The following is a 21,926-nucleotide window of genomic DNA, read 5'->3' as shown; positions in this document are numbered from 1 at the left end:
TCATTTTAGTCATGTGTGCCTCTTCATGACCCCATTTGAAATTTTCTTCTTAAAGATACTGGAGTGGTTTGCTTTTTCTTTGGATTAAGTGACTTGCCCAGAGTCATGCAGATAGTAAATATCTTGAGGCCAGATTTAAATTTAGGAAGATGAATCTTCCTGACTCTAGTCCTGGTATTGTATCTACTATGTCACTTAACAGAACAATATAGAGACTAAATATGAAATAATTAAATCAAAGATACTTTGGAGTAAGAGGCACTAGAAGTTGTGGGGGGAATCAGAAAAAAACTTCATAAGTAGAAGACATATATACTGATGGAAAAGGAATTTAATGAAGGAGAAATAAAGGGGCTAGAGGTGAATGAATTCTAAGTATAAGAAGGGATGAGTGGTAGAGGACCATATATATGTAAAGGCACAGAGAGAAGACCAGTTTAGCTGGATTTCAGAGTGAAGGAATTGAAAAATAATGTCTAGTTTGGAGTCAGCCTATGAAATGCTTTAAAAGGTATGTAGAAGATTTTATATTTTAACCTGGAGGCAAGAGGGATCTATGGAGGTGATTGGTTAGGGATATCATGTTAGCATTTGACTTAAAGAAAATTTTTGAGCTTAAAGAGAATCATGTGGGTAGCATTGTGTAGGATGGTCTGGAATGGGGAGAAATGAGGCAGGGAGATAAATTAGGAAACTGCTCTAGGTAGGCTAGAAGTTATGGGAGCTTGACCTGAGGATTTTATAGCTATTCCTCTTATTGTAAAGCTCAAATGAGATAATATATATAAAATACTTTGCAAACTCTAAAGCACTGTGAAAATGTCATATATTATAATCTTGAACTTATTTTCAGCCATCATGGATGTTAGCTATATTTTCAACTTTAAATCATTTGCAAATTTAAAAAATCTGCAATCCACCTATGCTTTCATCTTAACTACTTATCAAAATTTCAAGTAGGCTCATCAAAAGGACTCTTCAGAATGGGCTCTCTTGATTATAATCAACAGTCTACAAGTTTAGTTGTTTAGATTCAGATATTCCCAACTATGTTATTTAGTCCACATTTAAATTTAAATAAAGAATAAATATTTGTTAAATTTCTACAGTGTATAGAGCTCTGTGCTAGGCACTTGAACAGATAGAAAATATAGATTAGATTTGTATAATCCCTGCATTCAATGTTTCATGGTGTTTATAGCCACCCAATAGTAGAGGGAGATAGTAAGCCATGTCACATACACAAATAACTATGGGACAAAAATGCCTAATCTCTGTATCAGAGACATGGAGTATACTACATGAAATCTGAACAAGGAAAGGTTTAGAGATAAAGGAAGGCTTTGTGGAGACAGTGGTGTCAGAGTCAGGCTTCAAAGGATGGGGTGAGGATTCATTAATTAGCATTGGCTACAGTGGACTCACCTTGATCACTTGCCTTTCATGGCAGAGGCATTGCCTTGCTCGATAAAATTTTAAGCCTTGCCATTTCAGGTTACTCAAGATGAATAGATCGTAGTGGAGAGTTCTCATTAAAGGTGATCCACTGGGGAAGGAAATGGCAAATCATTCCAATATCTTTGCCAAGAAAACACTATAAATGGTAGTGTTCCAAGGGGTCACAAAGAGTCAGATATAATGGGGCAATCTAAAGCAACTGAGAACTACAAAGAAATTAAACCAGGTGAAGAAATATGGCTACCTTTTCTGTCATAGGTTGAGTTTCTGGCCTGTTGGAGGGGATTTAGATAGTTGTGGTCTGCTTGGACTATCACAAAGTGGTGAGTTCTTCTAAGTGATGAAACCAAGCTTCAATTATTTCCTCCATTGTTGCTTTTTTTTCTCCAAATACATAGGTGTTTCTTCATTCTGAATTGTGGTCACCCCTGTTTTCCTGGGGCAAAAGATAGTGGTAGTGATGGCAGTCCTGGGTGGTCATGGTTGATTCCTTCTGTGCTGCCTTATGCTTTAGTGGATTTATGAAAGTACAATGTATCTATCACTGAATTTGGATTCACATGACTTGAGTACAAAAAGCACTTACTATTGTATATTCTTGGGCAAATCAAACTCTCTGGCCCTTATTCTTCATCTGTAATAATTAAGCTTTTAGGTCTTTTCTAACTTTAAAGCTGTGACCTGGGATCTCAGTCATTTCAAGTCAAGGGGCAGGAACAAAAAAGCTGGTTTTCTAGCTAGGTGAGGGATATATAAAAGATTTTTTTTCATTGACAAAACTCCCATTACCATAGAAATTTGTGGTTTCCTTGCCTTCCTAGGCCATTGGCTGGACAGATGTCTCTGTGGCATCTGGGTGAGCTCCTATGTAAATATGCCTCAACTAAAATGCACTGAACCTGTTCTCCTGATGTCACTCTGGGTGGAGCTTCCCCCACCCCTGCTGTAATCACAGGGATTAATTGAGGGTAAAGAACAAAGTGAGAACTGGTAGAGAAAAATATAAACATCATCATCAAAGGTGATTGGGAGTTGAGGTGCATCTTCTTTATGGTATACTATTTAATGAGTCCTAGGAAAATAATTTGATGGCTTCATTCTCAATAGCTCATTCTGGACCAGATCAATGCAAACCTTCACCAAATTGTTCTATCAGAGTTGGCTGCTACTCCCAAAGGCTAGCCTCTGGATGCTGCTGGCATATTCTAATGCAGAGCTTTTTCTGTGTTCAATGGGGCAGATCCATCACTTAGCCATTTAAAACTTGGGTAAGTCACTGAAAACTTCCCATAGTTCCTTCATGGATAACAGAAGGTGGAACCTTATCAAATAAGATATGACTCCATCAACACAACATCAGTGGGTATGCTCAGACCTAATGCTAGAGGTTTAGATTAACTTTATTTGGGGAGTGGATCCAAGAAGTCCCTGATCTAGTGCCTTCTTGGGGTGCTATTCATTTCCCATCCCTGCTTCCTCTCCCATCCCACTCTCTAGGGAGATTTTCTTTTATATAGTGCCCGTATCTTACTATTCTGATTGCAGGTATAGAATAGTGTTCATCATAGTTATTGTCTGAGGAGGAGGACTGTAGCTGAGTAGAGTTAGAAGGACCAAATAAATATTCTTTTATTGGAAAAATAGGAAGAAAAATAGAAGTAGCAACACACAGAGAGAAAGAGACTAGGAGGAACTAAGAGAAAGGGACTAGAAGGCAACATAAAAAACTGGCTGGACAAAAGCAAAAACAAGATCAACATCAGAAATTCACAAGTTTTAAGGGAAGAGGGGTAGCAATATTCCAGGTCACAGTATGAAAACATAGTAGAAAGGCAAAAAGACAAATTGCATCAAGAAAATGGATTCAATTTGTCAGGAGTGAGTTTTAAGCTCCAGAGTTCAATAGTAACCCTCACTCTCCGGACTCAGCTGGAGAGCTCCTTTTGCCATAAGGTAAAGGAATGATATTTATACTAAACCTAGTATGTAAGTATTTTACCAATATTATCTCATTTAATCCTCACAACAACCCTGGGAAATAACTGAGAATAACTGACTGAGGAAAGCAAAACAAACAGATTAAGTGACTAGATCACACAGCTAATGTTAGGTTAAATTTGAACTCATTTGAGCCTAGATAAAGTTGCCCTATCTTAAAGCTGACAATAGATCCCTGGGTATACTACTGAATATATTTTAAGGGAAAGAAGATAATGTGGAAATTCATAGAAATGAAAATATCCATTGTGCCATCTAGCTGCTGTGACCACCTGGACTGACCTCCGAGGAATGTGTGTAGTAGCAGACACTCAGCAGTTGAGTGACTTATGAAGAATTACACAGTTAGCATTAAACTACCTAAACTGTCAGGCCATTTCAATTTCCACTACTCCACCTGCAATTCATTAACATGTACTTACTAACATAGTCAAGTTGAATTCTTTCTCATGAAGGTCCTATTAAAGCTTCTGATATAGCTTATATATTTATCTCTAATCTCACATTCTTTTAAAATCTTAATGACATTTGCTGTGTGTATGTTCTTTTATTAGATAAATAACAGAGAAGTAATTTCTCATGCCTCCTCTTAACATCCCTGTTATTCTTTCCCTTTCCTTCCCTTCCCTTTCCCTTTCTTTTCCTTCTCCTTCCCTTTCCCTTCCCTACTCTTCCCTTGCCTTCCCTTCCCTCTTTCCTCTTCTTCCCTCTTCTCTTATTACTTTTTCCTTTACTTTCTTTTTTCATTTTGTTTTGTTTTCTCTTCTCTTCTTTTCCTTTTTTTTTGGGGGGGGAAGTGGTCTGTATTTTTTTAAGGGAGCTTATTCAGGAAACTCCCAGGTCGGTAGTATTGGACATGACTCTTCTTGGTTTCATCAGGTGTCTAGAGAAAGTTTTATAGAAAGAAGTTCTTTAGTTTTGAAGGCTTCAGGACAGAACTATCAGTCAGGGTGGCCTTAAAAAAACAAAACAAGAACCAAACTTCAGTGAATCAGCAGCAGCCCACTTGATTAAAAAAAAAAAAAACAGTTAGTTTCATTTCATTAGTGAGAGTTAGATATGTAGGTGGAATACTTCTCACAAGGGATTCTTTTCATTGACCCTTGTTCCTTGAAGATTACATTGCAAAAATGGAGCTATATAGTCCTAGGATATTCTCTACATTACCCATTATTCATCTTTAACCAGTGTCTTTTCAGTCTCATGTTAATTCATTAAATGGGTTCACCTGACTGCCCAGCCCCAACAAGCCTAGCTCTTTTGTCAATTCAAGTCTCTGTAAAAACAGATCTTAAAACTATTATGGTCTGAATTTTTGCTTTCCCCAATATATTGCTTTTATAAACTTATTGCTATGGAACTAGCTGCTCCTTCCAAGTTATTCTTCCTAAAGTCATCTTTTTCCATAAATCATTAATGTCATTTGGTTTGAGTATATCTGTATACCCCTATATGGGAATGTATATATAAATGCAGTAACAACTATAGAGGGAACAGAAACTACAAAAAACATAAATGTTTTCTAGAGATTTTGACTCTCTTTAGGAAGTACTGGGAATATATATAATGAACTTGCATTGTATATGTGAAATACACATATGTATACCAAGAGAAAGATTTTATTGATTTTCTCTCTCTCTCAATCTCGCTCTTTTCTTCCTTTTCTCCCTCATATATGTGTATATAAAGATAGATAAATAAAAATATATTTCAATAATAACAAATATCTCACGTATCATTATTCATTGACTTTGCAAAAGTGATTTTAGAAGATACCTGCTGATATATTACTAGTAATCTTGTCAAAGTAGTTTACAATATGTTTAGATTCTGAGTCTAAATCAAGAGAGAAGTGAGCTAGAAAGAGTACATGACTTCACAAATTCAGGTACACATCCTCTCTGTCCTTAACCTTGTTTGAAACAGTCAGGTGGTAGAATGGATGGAAAGGAGACTTGTAGGTTTTAAAGTAGATAAGAAATTTAGATTAAACTTCTTGCTTTCATAGTTCTTAAATCTAATTGGGAATAATGCATACACAGATATATATATATATATATATATATATGTCAATAAACATTTATTAAGAAACTACAATGTGCCAGATACTGTGCTAAGAATTAATGTAATAAGAGATGATAAGCATATCAGAGAGGTACAAGACAAAATACTTGTGTTAAGTTTGAGAGGGAAAATCATGGACACTAGGAAAGGAAATGGAGAAGTAACAATTGAATTTAAGAAAAAATATTTCCTCATTTCCATAACTGCTAATTTCTCTTTTGATCTTTATTTTACACTAGGATACCAGATATCATATTTGTAATAGTATATGTATATATGTATAAATACATATACATACACAATAGAATATAGTCATGTGTATACATATCATGACATATACATACATAACACTTTCATACTCATACATTAACACAATGCCTATGGACACATATATACATGCATGTGTGCATACATTCAAATAATATAAATCAAACATATGCATGTATGCATGTTTACAAGAAAAGGGGGGCAGTGGAGACAAGACCTGAGTTTAAGTCCCTACTCAGACACATTACTAGCTGTGAGACTTTGGACAAGTTGCTTATTTCTCAGTGCCCACAACATCTCTCCAAGATTGTGCATTGGAATTGCTAAACTGGCAGAGGAAATTTCTGCACTGAAAGTTTCATATCTAAATCAAATAGGGAAGAAAAGAAGTCAGTGGGAAGAGTTCTTTGGAAAAATTTCACCTCCTCTTAAGTGGGTATGTAGAATTAAAAGCATCCAAGGAAATGTGATCTTTCTTCATTGCCCCTTGCCCTGTTTCAAAGGAAAGTTCTTGTTGTCATTGATTTTAAAATATATATATATATATATATATTATTTCAAAATGTGACAGATACACGTGCTGTTTATTTCACTTTGGTTCCAGATTCATTGTTAATCTTTATCTTCTCATCCAAAGAATTTTATAAAGCAAAACTATTTGCTGATTATATCTTAGTTTGATCTTGCCCTATTGAAGAGCCAAGTCTCTTGCACAAAAAAAAAGAAGTTAAAAAATGTTTTTTAAAGTGTCCTTTAGTGGAATGAATTTTTCTAAGGCAGTGTCTCCACGTGATCAAACATCCCAGTTAAAAATGAAAATTTGGCCAGATTGTTTGAACTGAGGTTTTCCACATGAAACCAAGAAGAGCTGACTGTCTAATTGAAGTATTGACTAGTTTGACTTCCCTCCCCACCTACTCCTCAGATCAGAAATTTCCTGGCACATTGAAGTAGACACACCAATTAAACATTTTTTGGTGTTCCAAACTCCTGTCAAGGAGACTTCTCTGTTCTTTTAAACAGCACATGAACAGCCAGAACAATGTGCACCTCTGGACCCCCACTCCCAGTTTAAAGCCAGAAGGTTCTCAGAAAGGGGAATTCAAACTGTTAGCACACATCTGCCAGCTTATTTAACTTTCTGATTGCTTGTGCCCTTGTGCCATCATTGCTTTATCAGCTGAAGGACCTTCCATCCTCTTTCAAACCCCACATCCACACACTATTGATCACTATTCCCTGACTTTGAAAGCACCAGTCTCTGATTATCCCTGAAGAGATCACTTCAACTTCCTGGAAGTATAGTTGAGGCACTTTAAGCAGTGCTTTGATGCCTACTCTGTTTCCCATTCTAAGAAGAGTTGTAATGTGTTTCCTGCCAGTGATACTATACTACACTAAGAGAGTCTGCCAGATGGGATACTCTGTAGCCATAATTTATAGTCCCTGCCAACTCTCCTATTCCAACTAAACTGTGTCTCATCTCTTCCTTCTAGTTTCCCTGGCTTCCTTAAGGTTTCCTTCCAAGTCCACTTAGTATCTTCCCTCTGTGAATTATCTCCAAATTACCCTGTATAGATCTTGTATTATGTAGTTGTTTGCATGTTATCTCGCTCATTACTCTGTGAGTTCCTTAAAAACACAGGCTTTTCTTTTCTTTTTTGCCATTCTTTGTATTTCCAGTGTTGACATACAATAAGCATTTAATAAAAGCTAATTGACTATTTCCTGAATATACTTTACACCTTCCTAACTCCGTCCTACATCCTGTGCTGTAATGTCCTTCTTTCTCTTTGTCAGCTAAATTATTATCCATCATTTATAATCCAAATTCATTTGATGCTTTTGCATCCTCCACAAAGCAAGCCTCTTATAATGTCTCTGTTGGGCAGTATAATGGAAGAAGCCCTGAATTAATGTAAATTCAGTTCCCAGCTGTGCCAGTTACTGGCTTGGAGATTCTCTGAGCCTTAGTTCCCTTATCTACAAATGAATGAATAGCACTAAATGACCTTCTGAAGGCCCTTCTAGCTTTGATCTCACATAGCACTGTTTTACACCTATCTATCTCACAGGCCTATCCTACATAATTATATATTTACAGTTAACTATGTATACAAGTTTACCTCTCTACTAATCTGTAAATTTAATGAGAATGGAAATTATGTTACTTAAATCTTGTGTCTCCCTGGTCTCAGGGCAACATACAAGATACTGAAGACAGTAAATATTTATTAAATTAGATACTTTTTAATTGAGTAAATAAAATTTGCTATTCTCTGATCCTTTTCTTTATTCTTTCTTTTTATTTTGAGACTGGTAATTTTATGTCTAGTGGTTAGAAAATAACTATTTTGCTGTGGGATGAGATCGTTTATGGTGAGAAATTCATACAACTAAGAGAATGATGAAATAAGTATTCAAATAGATTCTGACTTTTCTCTCCCATCCCTAAATGTTTCATTAATTCTGGTCCCATCTAAAGAGGCCATTTGGGGTTCAGATTAATATTGGAGATTTATTTCTGATGTGAATTGGCCCATAGGTCATTCTTATATTATCCATTTACCTATCCATCTGGGATTTATAGTTTTGTTTTGTTTTATTTGTTTTTGCTAAAGTAAAGTATCCCTAGGGGGAGAAATCTTTTCAGCCAAATGCTACAGATGAAACAGGCTATAGTGAGCCAATTTAGAATGAACATCAAAGAATGCTATCATATATTCTTTCAGTCAAAACAATCTGGCTCTTTTCAGTCATTTTGATTTTTAAGACTATATGATGGAATTGGTTAAAGTGTATAGTTTTATATGTACATGTAAATAAATATAGGTATGTGTATCATACATATATAATATATATGCACACATATGAAGCAGGAGACAAAATGGATAAAAGAGATGGGCTTGGATCTAAAACCAGTCTTGCCTCATATACTGTGTGACCATAAGCAAGTCATTTAACCTCTCATTTTCCTAGTCAGCCAAGACTTTTAAGTTACAATTGAGTTATTGTCCTAATTTAGGAGAAAGAGTTGCTTACATTGATAGAATCATAGAAAATAAAGAAAAAAAGTTATCAATGTATGTGCAATTGTGTGAGGGTGTGTGTGTGTATATATATTTCTCTTTGTCAGCTATATATACATACACACATATACATTACATATATAGATACATGTATATATATATATATATATACCCCAATATATGCTTATTATATATGTGTATGCATAGTATATGTGTATATGTGTAGAATGTGTATAGACATATGTATGTGTATATGGAGTTTCTGTTATTTTTCTTCCAAATTTAATCCATAGAGCTATCAAAAACCAGAATTCTTATTATCAAGGCTCTTGGAATAAAAGATCCTGCTAATTTTAATTAAAGAGCTTAGTCACTGTCTGGTATTAGTTTCAGAAGGAGAAAACTGTTGATTCCACCAGACTTTGGTTCTGCTCTGTTGATCTTGAAACTTCTTTTGCTTTTCTTGGATGTTTGCTTTAACTCCTGGTCCTAACTTTATACAATCATAAAAATGGAGAAGTCAGAAGAATTTTATAAGACATCTACTCCATCTTTTGCCCTCTTCAATATCTTCCTCAGACCAATCTGCAGCCTCTACTTGACTACCTCTACTCTCAAGAATTTTAACTCCTTCCTAAGACAACCCATTCAGTTGGAGAGACTCAGTATTATTTAGTAATTATTCAGGACCTGAGCTATAGGAAAGTTTTATTCTCTGTAGCTTCTCCCCATTTGGTCCCATTTTGCCCCTCAGGACCAAACAGAATAAATCTAATCTCTTTTTCACATGATACTATTACAAGCATTTTTTACATGGGTCCTGTCATTTCATGACTTCTGGCATTCACCCTGCACTTTGCCCTAGACTGATTCCAAATGATTCCACCTAACTGATGCCAGGGAATGAATCTCTCTCTCTCTCTCTGCTGCAATCTGCTGCCTTTATTTCTGGTGATGAGGTACATCCAATGCCAAAAGTTCTTTAATCAGTTTTCTTTAAATCCTTCCTGGAATGTGTTGAATCTAAGTGCTCAAGGAATGAAAATTTCTTGATTAATATCATAATATTTAATGAATGCTTATTTGTAATATCCATAGATTAGAAATATTTTTTACAAGAAACCATAATGCCTCCTTGTCTCTTTTCCTTTCCATAGCTTTGGGCCAGATTATGTTGTATGTAGACGGGATGAATGGAGTCATAAATCATAATGAAACCATTCAATGGCTGTATACTCTCATTGGTTCAAAGGTAAGAGAATGACAAGGTTATGTATTTCATGTAATGTATAGGCCAAAAACCTTTTTTATACCCAGAAAAAAATCTTGTGTTATTTTGCTTCAGACTTGCCAACAGTACAAATATAGGAGATTACTTTTTAGATTTTTTTAAATGAGTGCTGAATAAATGAAATGTGACATTTTAAGAATCACTGACTCAGGATTAGTCAGGACCTTCGAAGCCATCCTATTGAGTCTAATGTTTCTCTGAACTTTAACTCCCTCTGAAATAAACTCAGCAAGTTACGATGGAATCTTGGGAGCATTTCTATTGATTTTTTATTTCAAGAATTTGTGTGTTTATAATGGGACTGACTTAATATTTTGATAATAAAATTTTTAAACAGTCATTAGTGACTATATTACTAAATTCTGGATTTCATTGCGATAAGTATCCTTCGTTTTGGCCCAGAATCCATACGAATAATTGCCAGCTTACCTTCTGATCTTTTTTTCTGTAACCAGAGCCCCACTCTGCTGCCTCTTTCTGGCATAGAAATTATCTTGGGTTCTTAAAGTTTATGCCAGCACAAAACATAAACTCAAGCAGGTCCCACAAAGCTTGAAAGGTTTTGAGGATGTATTTGGCAATAGTCTGTCCCCTAAGACTCATCTTAGCTCAGTATCCGAGGGGCCATTTAATCCAATTCATAAGCATAAAGCAACTCTTTTATGACACAGTAGCAAAGAAGCCCTGCAGCCAATAACTGAAGACCTGTGGTGAAGAGGAGCATACTCTCCCTATGCATCCCACTCTGTAATTGGATCTCTTTGCCTACAAATCCTCTCTTATATCAACTGCACATTTGGCTCTCTGCATCTTCACATATGATTGTTAATTCGGTCCTTAAAGTCTAAGGAAAACAAGTTGACTTCCTTTTCCCTATGTAAAAACCCTTGAAGTATCAAAGAGATATAATTTTTCCCAGAGGTCTTCAGGCAAAATAACTTTAGGTCCTTCAACCATGGAAAGATCTTGAGACTTCTCCCCCTAATTACCTTTTGTATGTCTCCCAATTCACCAGTGTTCTTGCTCTGAAGTCCTGTTCTTTTGGAACAGTTAAGTTGTATACTTCACTCTATGTGTTATAACTAAGAATTCTAGAATTGTTAATTCTTTTCTGTCTAAAAATAGTATGTGCCATCATTTAAATGTTGGATACAGATTTAGGTCTGACAGATTTCAAGGTCTATTATTGGGAATAACTCTAGTCTCTTTGATATGAGATTACAAGTCTTATTGTATAATACTATGTTCTTTGCCAAATGGGACATGCATTGATGACTCAATATAATATTCCAAATGTGGTATTCTGTCATCATTTTCAATTGAAGGAAGTTCATTTTCAAAAAGCATTCCACAACATTTAGTAAAGAAATATAGCCCTTTGCACTTTTGTTTCCTCATCTGTTAAATTATGGGAGTTGGATAAGAACCTTTCTAGATCTAAATAGTCTTGTTTTTATGATTTCAAGTAAGTGATTGACTTTAAAAAGTTCTTTACTGGAAATAGTAGCTGGTTGAAGGAAATTCTTCTTCAATTTAAGTTTCTCTGATTCTTTAGAATCTCAACTTTAAAAAGTCATCCATGAAGCATTAACTAGGTAGGAGAGAAAGAAGAATGATTTATGTAGCTGATATTAAAGAGAGGTTGCTGTCACTTTATTTGGAGGAGAAGCCATGAGAAGAATAGTAGATAATGAGAATGAATAATAGAATTAGATGAAATAAACAGAAGTTAGATAGGAATCAGTTGAATTAGCTGGCAGGTAAGCCAGCAAGGGTCATGTGAGTTAATTGAGGCTTACAGCAATGATGAAGAGATAACTGGATAAATGATCATATTCTTCAACATGATAAATGTGTGAGCCAAATATTTTTATTTCAGATTTACATCTAGTATTTTACACTGTAGGGGCAGCTAGATTTTGCATTGGAGAGAGCTCTGGGCTTGGAATCAGAAAGACTTCTTTTCATGGGTTCAAATCTTACCTTAGACATTAACTGTATAACCCTGGCAAAGCACTTAACTGTATGCCTCAGTTTCCTCATCTGTAAAATAAGCTGGAAAAGGAAATGGCAAACCATTCCAGTATCTTTGCCAAGAAAACCTCAAATGAGGTCATGAAGAGTAGAACATGTTTGAGAAATGACTCAACAACAATCTTACATTATTCAGTGAGATTTTATTTAATTACAGTTCTACATAGGAAGATAATGAAGTTATTCTCACAGGAGCCTCTGAGATATCAGACCTCAAATCTATCTATCTAACACTAAAATAATAGATAATATAAATTAGTAATCAGTGAAAAATCCAAAGTGAATGGCCTTAGTTCTATGGTTAAAAACGTGAAGTGAGGTATACTGGTTATACATTCCTAAAAAAATTTGTTCATATCAAATTACATATTAATTATGGTTGGCTTAGTGCACAAAGACATGGATAAAAGGCTTTAAAGGTCAGGGTGAGGAGGATGTAGTTTATCCTAAGGGCACCAAGGAGTCAATGATGATTATTGAACAGAGGAATGACATGTGTTTTAGAAAGACTGTTTTGTTGTCCATGTGTAAAATAGATTCGAGAAGAAAGGCTGTAAGAAAGAAAACCATAAAGGAAGTTATTACAATAGGTCAGGTGATCTAAACTAGGACGGGGTCTTGAGTAGAGAGAAGAGGACAGATTATTTATCAAAAAAAGGAAGAAAATATGTTAATGTACCACTAAAAATAAAAAACCCATAAGACTTCAAAATGAAATTCAGAAGGTGATGTAGATCAACATATTGAAATTACCATATTAAATTTGAAATATGCAAAAGAAAATTAAGCTATATATTGTAGAAATTTTTGGTTTTATATACACACTCCTCTTTTTCTGTTGTTCTTAATCTAGGGAAATTTTCATGCTTGCTAGTATTCCTCAAGTTTATGATAATTCAAGGAAATATATTTATTTGGTAAGATCTGTTAAATGATTGGCCATGGAGGGTGGAGTTGAGGGTACACGAAAAGCTTAAGCATGTCTGAGGTTGTAAACATAGGAAATTGGAATGACGCTGGTGTGATCTACAGAACAGGAAAGAGAGATGAGTTTAGAGCAGAAGATAATTCTCATTTGAACATTTTGGATTTGAGATGTTTATGGGACACAGGTAGAGATTTGCATTTGTTACTTGGTCAGTGAAGAACTGAGTTTCAGAAAAGAGCTTCTGACTATATATAGATATAGATATAGATATAGAGATATAGATATATATAGGAATGCTCCACATATAAATGACCATTTAAACCTCAGTTGCCAACGAGTTAATCGAGAGAGAGTGTAGAAGTCCAGAAGTATGTATTAGAAAGTACATTATGCCCATTAATGGAATAAGACATGGATGACATATAGCAAAGGAGACCAGAGTGGTCAGATGGGTTGGAAAACCAAGAGAACTCCATGAATGCTGACAAAGAAAAGACATTCCAAATAGAGGGGTGGTTAATAATATCAAAAGCTAAATGGAGAACAAAAAGGATGAGGCCTGAAAAAGGCCATTGCATTTACCACAAAGAGCTTTTTGGTGACTATAGATAAAACAAATTCAGTGTGATTAAAAAAAATAAAAGTTGGAAGCCAGGTTGCAAGAGATTTAAAAATGAATGAGTCAAAGTTGGAGAAGTAGAGAGGTAAATTTAGACTTAATATTGGGAGACTGAGGGAAGGGGAAGGGGGGTTCCTAACATTCAGAATTATCCAAAAATAGAATGAATGAATTTCCTGAAAAGGGAGTGATTTGCACATCATTGAAGGTTTTTAAGCAAAGATTGAAAGACCATTCATAGGCAATATAAAAAAGAAGATCCTTGTTCAGGTACAGACAAGTTGGACTAGATGATGTTTGGGGGGATGCTTTGATTTTATAATCTTTAAGGTCATCTTTAGTCTCTTATAGTTTAAAAACCTATAAATATATATGTTTTAGCATCACAGGATTGAATTAGAAGGGACCATAGAGATTACTTAATCTAACTCTTCATAGAACTAAATTCCTTTATTGTCTCTGAGAATATGGATATAGTACTGATTTTTTTGTTCATTAATATAGTGCATTTATTTTTTAAAATATTGAACTGTATACATAACTGTATATATACTGTATTTATACATAAGCTGTGGCTAATATTTGTTATTACCCATTATGGTCAGGCTAGAGAATTCTTTGAATTTCAATGTGAATAAAATACAATGAAGACAATTTGTACAATTTTGTACTTTTGTCTGTATTCCAACCTTTCCTGTAAGTACATGTTTAGTTAAACTGTTCTCATCTCAGGTTGGTATTTCTGGATTTTTTTGTTCATTTCCTCAGGCTGTGTTGATGGTATGGGGCATCCCTGTGAGCAAAAGTAGAGAATATGTAATGTTAGGAAGACATGGGGAGAACAGAAAGAATGTGGTCTTTTATATGTTTGTCTTCTTTCATTTCTGTCTAAACTAGCCTCTGTTCTACTCTGGGATCTCAAGCTTGAGTCTAATTAAGCTGTATATACATATATATATATATATATATATATATATATATATATATATATATGTGTGTGTGTGTGTGTGTGTGTGTGTGTGTGTGGTACTAGAGGGAAGAAGGAGGAAGGAGAAATGTTAGAAGCTGAAAGGAAAGACAAATTCTATGTGTGTGTGATAAGATACTTTTTCAAGTCCCTCTTTTACTTATTTAATTTAGTTTAATAAAAACATAAAGGTCAAATAAAACACTTTTCCTGGCATTATAGTACTTAATCTTAATATTATTCAGTATCATTATTTTGTTAGAAGTTATGAATTAGCAGTCATAGTGAATTATAGGTTTTTAAAGGTAACAGGTTATTTGTATTTTGGTTGCTTTTAAAACAATGTTTAACTTTATGTAATTAAAAATCAGCTCTGAGAAAAAGAAACAAAAATGATACTTGTATTAGAAAGTTAAAAGATGTTTATTAAAATAATTTTATTTTTTAAAACATGTTCTTATGGTTTTCTTTAAAAGGCCTTTTTTCTTGTCATTAATAGTTTTTTAGAAGTCTTAATTCATTCTGAGCTTTAGCTGTTCATAAAGTCTTACAGTTCATGCCGGATTTTCCATTATTTTTATTACAAGGTCCTCCAATAATTTTTCATATGTCTTTTGAGCATTTGGGCTAATTAGAGAGTTTCCTATGCAGCCACATAGGTTTCTTTAGCAACCTTTCCCTTTCTCTTTCTCTTACAATACACTCAAATAAAAGCATAATGGTTGTCAAGTTAAATGTCATTTTATGGTTTTTGTCTGAAAAATAGCTCACTTCATGACAACAGTAAATATGTACAAAGCAATTTGGAATGAAATATTCATTTTACTTCATTTAGGATGCAAACTATTAAGTAAAATCAATATGAACTGTTTTATAATATTTTCAAGACTTCTATATTAGTAGAAGAGGAGGAGAAAGCAGGATACTTAACACATTCTAAATACTCCTACAAAGGATTCATAGCATTCTAATTTATGACAAGACATGTCATAACTTCAATATAACTATTGACTTTTTGGTATTTCTTGCCAATATATCTAGAAAATATTTTTCTTAAAGAAAACACCTTCCTCCATCTGAATATTTTCAGACATATTATCATGAAACCACTTAAAAACTCTGTTCCAAACTCATAGGTTTTTTTTCACTTTTTCAATGAGTATTTTTGAATGCTTGGGTGTACAGTACTTATATTTGTAGGAAAAGAGTGTGAGACCAAAAACCCCATTGTGGGACAAAAAAAAAAAAAAAAAAAAAAAAAGGTTAAATCTTAGTTGAGTTAAGATAGACACTGATTAAACATCTGAGTAGCCAAATAAGGAAGCAAGCCATTTCTAAGATACAAACAGTAAAGTTTATGCATCTCTTACACACAAACAGTTACTTGTCCATTATCCCCATCTCCCTTTCTTGTCCCCATTGCTAGGAAACTTTACTCCCCAACTTTAAAATGTGTACTTTAAGGGAGCCATTCTAACCACCATGCTGTCTTAATTGATGCTGCCATCTAGTGTCCATCTCAGGGTAAAGTAGTAAGTTGAAATGAGAAAAACAGGACAAGAATGGAAAACATGCCCAAGAAACAGGAACTAAAAAGTTTTCAGGGTGGTACTGGAGATTTTTTCTTTTCTTTTTCTTTCTATTTTTTTTTGGCAAAGCAATAAGGGTTAAATGACTGAAACTGCATTTGAACTCAGGACCACCTGACTCCAACACCGGTGCTCTACTCTCTGCACCACCTAGCTGTCCCAGTGCTTTACTAATTAGTAATACGGTGAATATCGATATCCATATAATTGATATAAACAAAAGCTCTGGGGATTAGAGAGGTCTTCTGTAATTTTTAAGAAATAAAAGGGTCCTGAAACTAAAAAGTGTGAGAACTGCTGAGCTACAAGTTAAAGAAAGATATGAATAGATAGATAGACAGACATAGATATAGAGATAGATAAATATATATATATATATATATATATATAGATATATATATATCTTGAAGATCTCAAAGCGAGGATTGGCAATTGGAAACCAGAAAGAAAAAAGCAATGTGTTAGACAGAGCAAGACAGTGGAGTCTGCATCCAGGCAAGTAGTTGAGAAGCAGGTATAAGGTAAAAGAAGCAAGAAGACTGTTATCAAGGTGACTTCTTAACCAGACAAATTGTTACTTGGTTGGTATAACCAACTCTAGGGGTAGCAAGTGACCATTGTAGTCTATGTTAGGAAGCTGATCAGGAAACTAACTGGGCCAGAATAAAAAGTTGGAGGGATAAGATTAAAACTGACACTGACATGGGGAAACAACACACATGAAATAGGAGAGAAGGAAAAATAAAAATGACTATAACGGGGTAGGGAAAAGACAGAAATGACTATATTAAATGAGTATTTGTTGAAGCATAATGAAATTTAAGATTTGTGGTTGTTGAGTTGATTAGTTCTGTCTAACTCTATGTGACTGACATCTTGGTAAAGATACTGTAGAGATGTGCCATTTCCTTCTCTACTATATTTTATAGATGAGGAAACTGAGGCAAATGGAGTGAAGTGACTTGTCCAGGCTCATATAGCTATTAAGTTTCTGAGGTTAGATTTGAATTCAGGTCCTCCTGACTTCAGGTCTGGAACTCTATCTAGTGTGCCATCTAAATGCCCCTTGATGTGCATAGGATAATTTTAAATACCAGACTAAAGACTTTGGATTTGAAACGATAAGCTATAGTATTGACCTGGTCTCTGGACAGAACTCTGACCAGAAGGGGATAAGATCAGAAAAGGCATCTGTCCTCCAATGTAGAAGCAACACAGCTTAGCACTTAATTAGTAGAGATAATTAACTAAAATAGGAAGCTTCCATGTGCCTATATTAGCATAAGCTTCTCCTACCCAGAGAAACATCGCCCTGTCAACATGTTTGAGATAGTTTCACTGTGTTACTGTATGCCTTCCACAGCCCTTGTTTTCTTTCACCCTGCCTCCAATAAGGGCATGTTTATGCCAATTGCTCCAGGGACAGTTTGTGGTGCTTGTCCCAGGTGGAAAGATTCCTAGTTATGATTCTGTTTTTGGAAGTTCTTTCAGACCATCAGGCCAACCTAGAATTACCTGTGATCTCCATGCCTCCCCAGCAGGCGCGCGCGCACACACACACACACACACACACACACATGAAGAGATAGAGATAGACACACACACATACACACACAAAGAGAGACACACACAGAGAGACAGAGACACAGAGAGATCAAGACAGAGATACACACACAGAGACACAGAGACAAACAGAGAGAGACAGACAGAGAGAGATACACACACACACACACACACACACACACACACACACACAAAGAGAGACACACACACAGACAGACACAGAGAGAGAGACAGAGACAGATTGACACTCACACACACACAAAGAGAGACACACAGAGACAGAGACACAAAGACAAACAGAGAGAGAGACAGACAGGCAAAGACACAGAGAGAGACAGAGACAGAGAGAAACAGAGAGAGACAGAGACAGACAGAGAGACAGGCAGAGACAGAGAGATAGAGAGAGACAGGGAGAGACAGAAGGAGAGAGGGAGGAAACAAAGGAGGGAGAGAAGGAGTAGGAGGAGAAGGAGAGAAAAGGAGGAAGAGAAGGAGAGAGAAAAAGAGGGAGAGAAGAAGGGACATAGAAAGAGAGACAAATTCAGAGACAGAGACTCAGAGACAGAGAGATACAGAGATAGAGACAGACAGAGGAGGAAAAAGAGACAAGAGTCAGAGAGGGACAAAGAGAGAGAGAGAGAGAGAGAGAAAGAGATACAGAGACAGAGATACACAGAGAGAGACAGAGAGAGAGAGAGAGAGAGAGAGAGAGAGATTGAGAGAGAGAGAGAGAAAGAGACAGAGGCGGGGAGGAGGGAGAGAGGGGAAGGGAGAGACAAGTTGAATCTAGAAGGGCAGGACAAAACTTTAAAGCTTCACATGACACAGAGACATTATAATGCCTCAAGATAGAGCACATCCTCTTGTCTTACATTTGAATTCATATTTTCTATATTAAAATTACCAACATATTGATATATCAGCTGAGCCCAAGGAAAGCAGAAACCTAGTCTGAGCTTTCCAGATACTTTAGAGAGAGGGAGTTCCTAACTAGATTTACTTAGGTCTATATGTCTTCATGTTCTCATGGTTCCCAGAACATGGAATTACAGTATGTAAATGTTTCTTTTCTCTTTAAACTCAAAAATATATCTCCCTGTTCTTACAACTTAGAATTTATGCTTAAAGTAGCATTATGTATTCCCAAATCCATAACAACTTCACACTCCTTAACAATTCTCCCCCTGCCCCATTTCACTGTGTAATTGATGATGGTAATTTTTCCCCTGTTTCATAATGGAAGCTGCTGCAGTTTCCCTCAAGAGATTTGAAACTCCTTTTTGGCTTTATTTTCAATGGAAAATGGAAATTAATCCATTTTCAAAGTGATGCTGGGTGACCTCAGAAGACTGAGTGGAATGTTCAGTCTAGGTTGATTAAAGATTTATATCTCACATGCTGTTTTAATTTTTCCTAGTTTTGTCTTTGACTAGTCTGGATATTGCCTCTGCTTTTGTGAGACTTAGGTTTTATATTCATTTGACAGTCACCTTTGATGACTCCATATGACATCAGGAAAACTGGCAGATTTTTTTTACAACTGCTAAAGATTATAAAATTGACATTGACAGAGTCAAAGCCATGCTGGTTAAGCAGGTATATCATCATAATTGGTTTCACTGTAGTTAATATAGTTGTATATGAAACAAATATTTCTATTTCTAAAATGCAATGAAAACAGTTCACCTGAAATGAAAAACCACGTCTGACCTTAGTTACATAATTTAACCTTTATTCCCTCAAAAGAAAAAAAGAATAATCATATTCCAATCATGGCAATATTGGACTGCAAAAGGAAATAGCAGAATTACAAGAAAAAAGGGGAGAGATGGGCAGAAGCAATGGAAATATGGGGAAAAGAAAAATAAGAGAAAAGGGGGAGAAAGAGAGAGACAGGGAGAGACAGACAGAAAGAAGGAATATAGAGAAGGGCATAAAAATAAAGAAATTAGGAGAAAGGAAAGAAAAAAGGAAGAGTGAAAAGGCAAAAGAGAAAAAGGAAAAAATAAAGATAGATGTCATAATATATACACTATAAATTACATGTGTAATTATTGTGATTTTGTATTATACATCTGTACATATATAATTATATGTTTTAGGTATGTTTCTACATAAGTTGACTATATATGTTAAGGTTGTTCAGCCAGTCTTGTTTGCTGTTTTGCTTACTGCTGACACACATATGCTGACATAATTATATATGTACACAATGTATTATATAAGTTCTTCATATGTACATGTTTAATGTGTAGCATATATGTGTATGAATAAGTGTGCATATTTACATATTCATACACACATTCTGGGAGGATTTCTTTTCTTATTTTCTCTTGCATTCCTTTCCTTCCTCCCTTTTTCAATTTCTCCCATCCTTTCTCCCTGCTTAGCTCTTTGATATAGTGATGAAGGTTGTTTAGTCATTTAATTTTGTTCCCCAGCTTACTAAGGAATCACTAACCAAATGGATTTTCCATTACAATGTTCCTTTTCCCCTACTCTAAAAAGTAGTATCAAAAGATTTGAAAATATCTGTTTTAAAAAAAATCCTCAGACTCCCATCTGATATAGCTCTTTAGGAAAAATAAGTGTTAGATCAATATTTCTTCTCTGGGAATGTTTCTTCCCCCACTCCAGATGCTTATTCACAATGCTCTTTTTAAAAGTTTTTTATTTGTCTTTTGTTTCTTAAATTATTCCATTTATCCCCAATATCTTTCCCTCTCCTCTTCCTAGAAAGCCATCCCATATAATAAAAAGTATTATTATATTTATTATTTATTATATATTATTATATTAAAGAGAGAGGAAATCAGCACAACTGATTCATTTGGGGAAAAAAATCCAAAAGTATCTACAATGTCCAACCTCCTATACTGTGAACCTCCCACCTCCACAAAGGAATGAGTTGAGGCTTTCTTTTTATATTTCTTCATTTAAGACATGTTTGATTTTTATATATTTGTTACAATAACTTTTGATTTTTAGGGGAATATAGTTCTTTCCATTTATATTGTTGTAATTATTGTATATATTGTTTTCAACTTCATTCCACATCAGGTTTAGGTAGATCTTTCTGGCCTTCTCTGTATCTCACTTAGATCATTTCTTACAACATAATAATATTGCATTACATTCAGGTACCACCTGATTTGTATATTGATTTCCCAACTGATGGACGTCTATTTTGTTTGCAATTCTTTACTATCACAAAAAGTGCAACTATACAAATTTTGGTGTATAAAGAGATTGTCTTCTTGTTGATAGCCTCTTTGAGGAATAAACCCAGTAATAGAGTCTCTGGATCAAAGGTTATGGATATTTTAGTCTTTATTTGCAATTTCAAGTTTCTTTACAAAAATAGTTGTGCCATTCCATAGCTTCACCAACAAAGTATAGTTCTCCTGTCCTTCCACAATCCCTTTAACATTGAATATTGCCATTTTGGGGAGATGGTCTTTGCCAATTTGCAGGGTATTAAGTGAAAGCTCGGGATCATTTGGATTTGCATTTCCCCTTTATTAGTGATTTGGAGCACTCTTTCATGTGATTGTGAATAATCTGCAATTCTTTTGCGAATTGTTCCCATTTTTTCCCTGAGGCAATTGAGATTAAGTGACTTGCCGAGGGTCACACAGCTAGAAAGTGTTAGGTGTCTGAGGCCGGATTTGAATTTAGGTCCTCCTGACTTCAGGGCTAGTGCTCTAGCCATTGTGCCATCTAGCTGCCCCTAACTGCACATTTTCTAGCAGCTCTTAATTTTATTTAAAAAGACAATATAGAATTGGAATTGAGGAGCTGAATTCAAATTTGGCCTTGGACACTTAACATGTCCTTGCTATGTGAACCTGGGCAAGTCACTTGCCTCACTTACCTCACCACCATCCCCCCAAAAAGGGGAGGGAGGGAAAAAAAACAAAGTATCTGAAACAGACTTTGTATTACTTATTTGTAACAGTCTTTTTCATTCTTTCTCTAAATGTACACATGTACACACACACACACACACACACACATGCATGTATATGTGCCAGATTTCAGAGTGGCAGGTGGATACAAACAAACCTTAAATAAATGAATTAATTAACCAAATGGAGTGTATTTACAATGTGGTCTCAA

At 35.1% G+C, this 21,926-nt stretch overlaps 1 protein-coding gene across 8 annotated transcripts in view; it reads left to right on the top strand.

Moving 5' to 3' along the window:
- The window catches only part of FHOD3 (formin homology 2 domain containing 3), a 638,119-nt gene that overhangs the window by 368,335 nt on the left and 247,858 nt on the right, over nucleotides 1-21,926 (top strand). For all 8 annotated transcript variants that reach the window (XM_031946054.1, XM_031946051.1, XM_031946049.1 and 5 more), the window contains exon 6: nucleotides 9,974-10,068. In XM_031946054.1, the coding sequence (XP_031801914.1) occupies nucleotides 9,974-10,068 (95 nt within the window). The remainder of the gene's footprint in view (nucleotides 1-9,973; nucleotides 10,069-21,926) is intronic.

Source organism: Sarcophilus harrisii, chromosome 1 (assembly GCF_902635505.1).
Source record: "Sarcophilus harrisii chromosome 1, mSarHar1.11, whole genome shotgun sequence".
Classification (NCBI taxonomy): Eukaryota; Metazoa; Chordata; class Mammalia; order Dasyuromorphia; family Dasyuridae; genus Sarcophilus; species Sarcophilus harrisii.
This window is presented reverse-complemented; position numbering and strand designations above follow the sequence as displayed.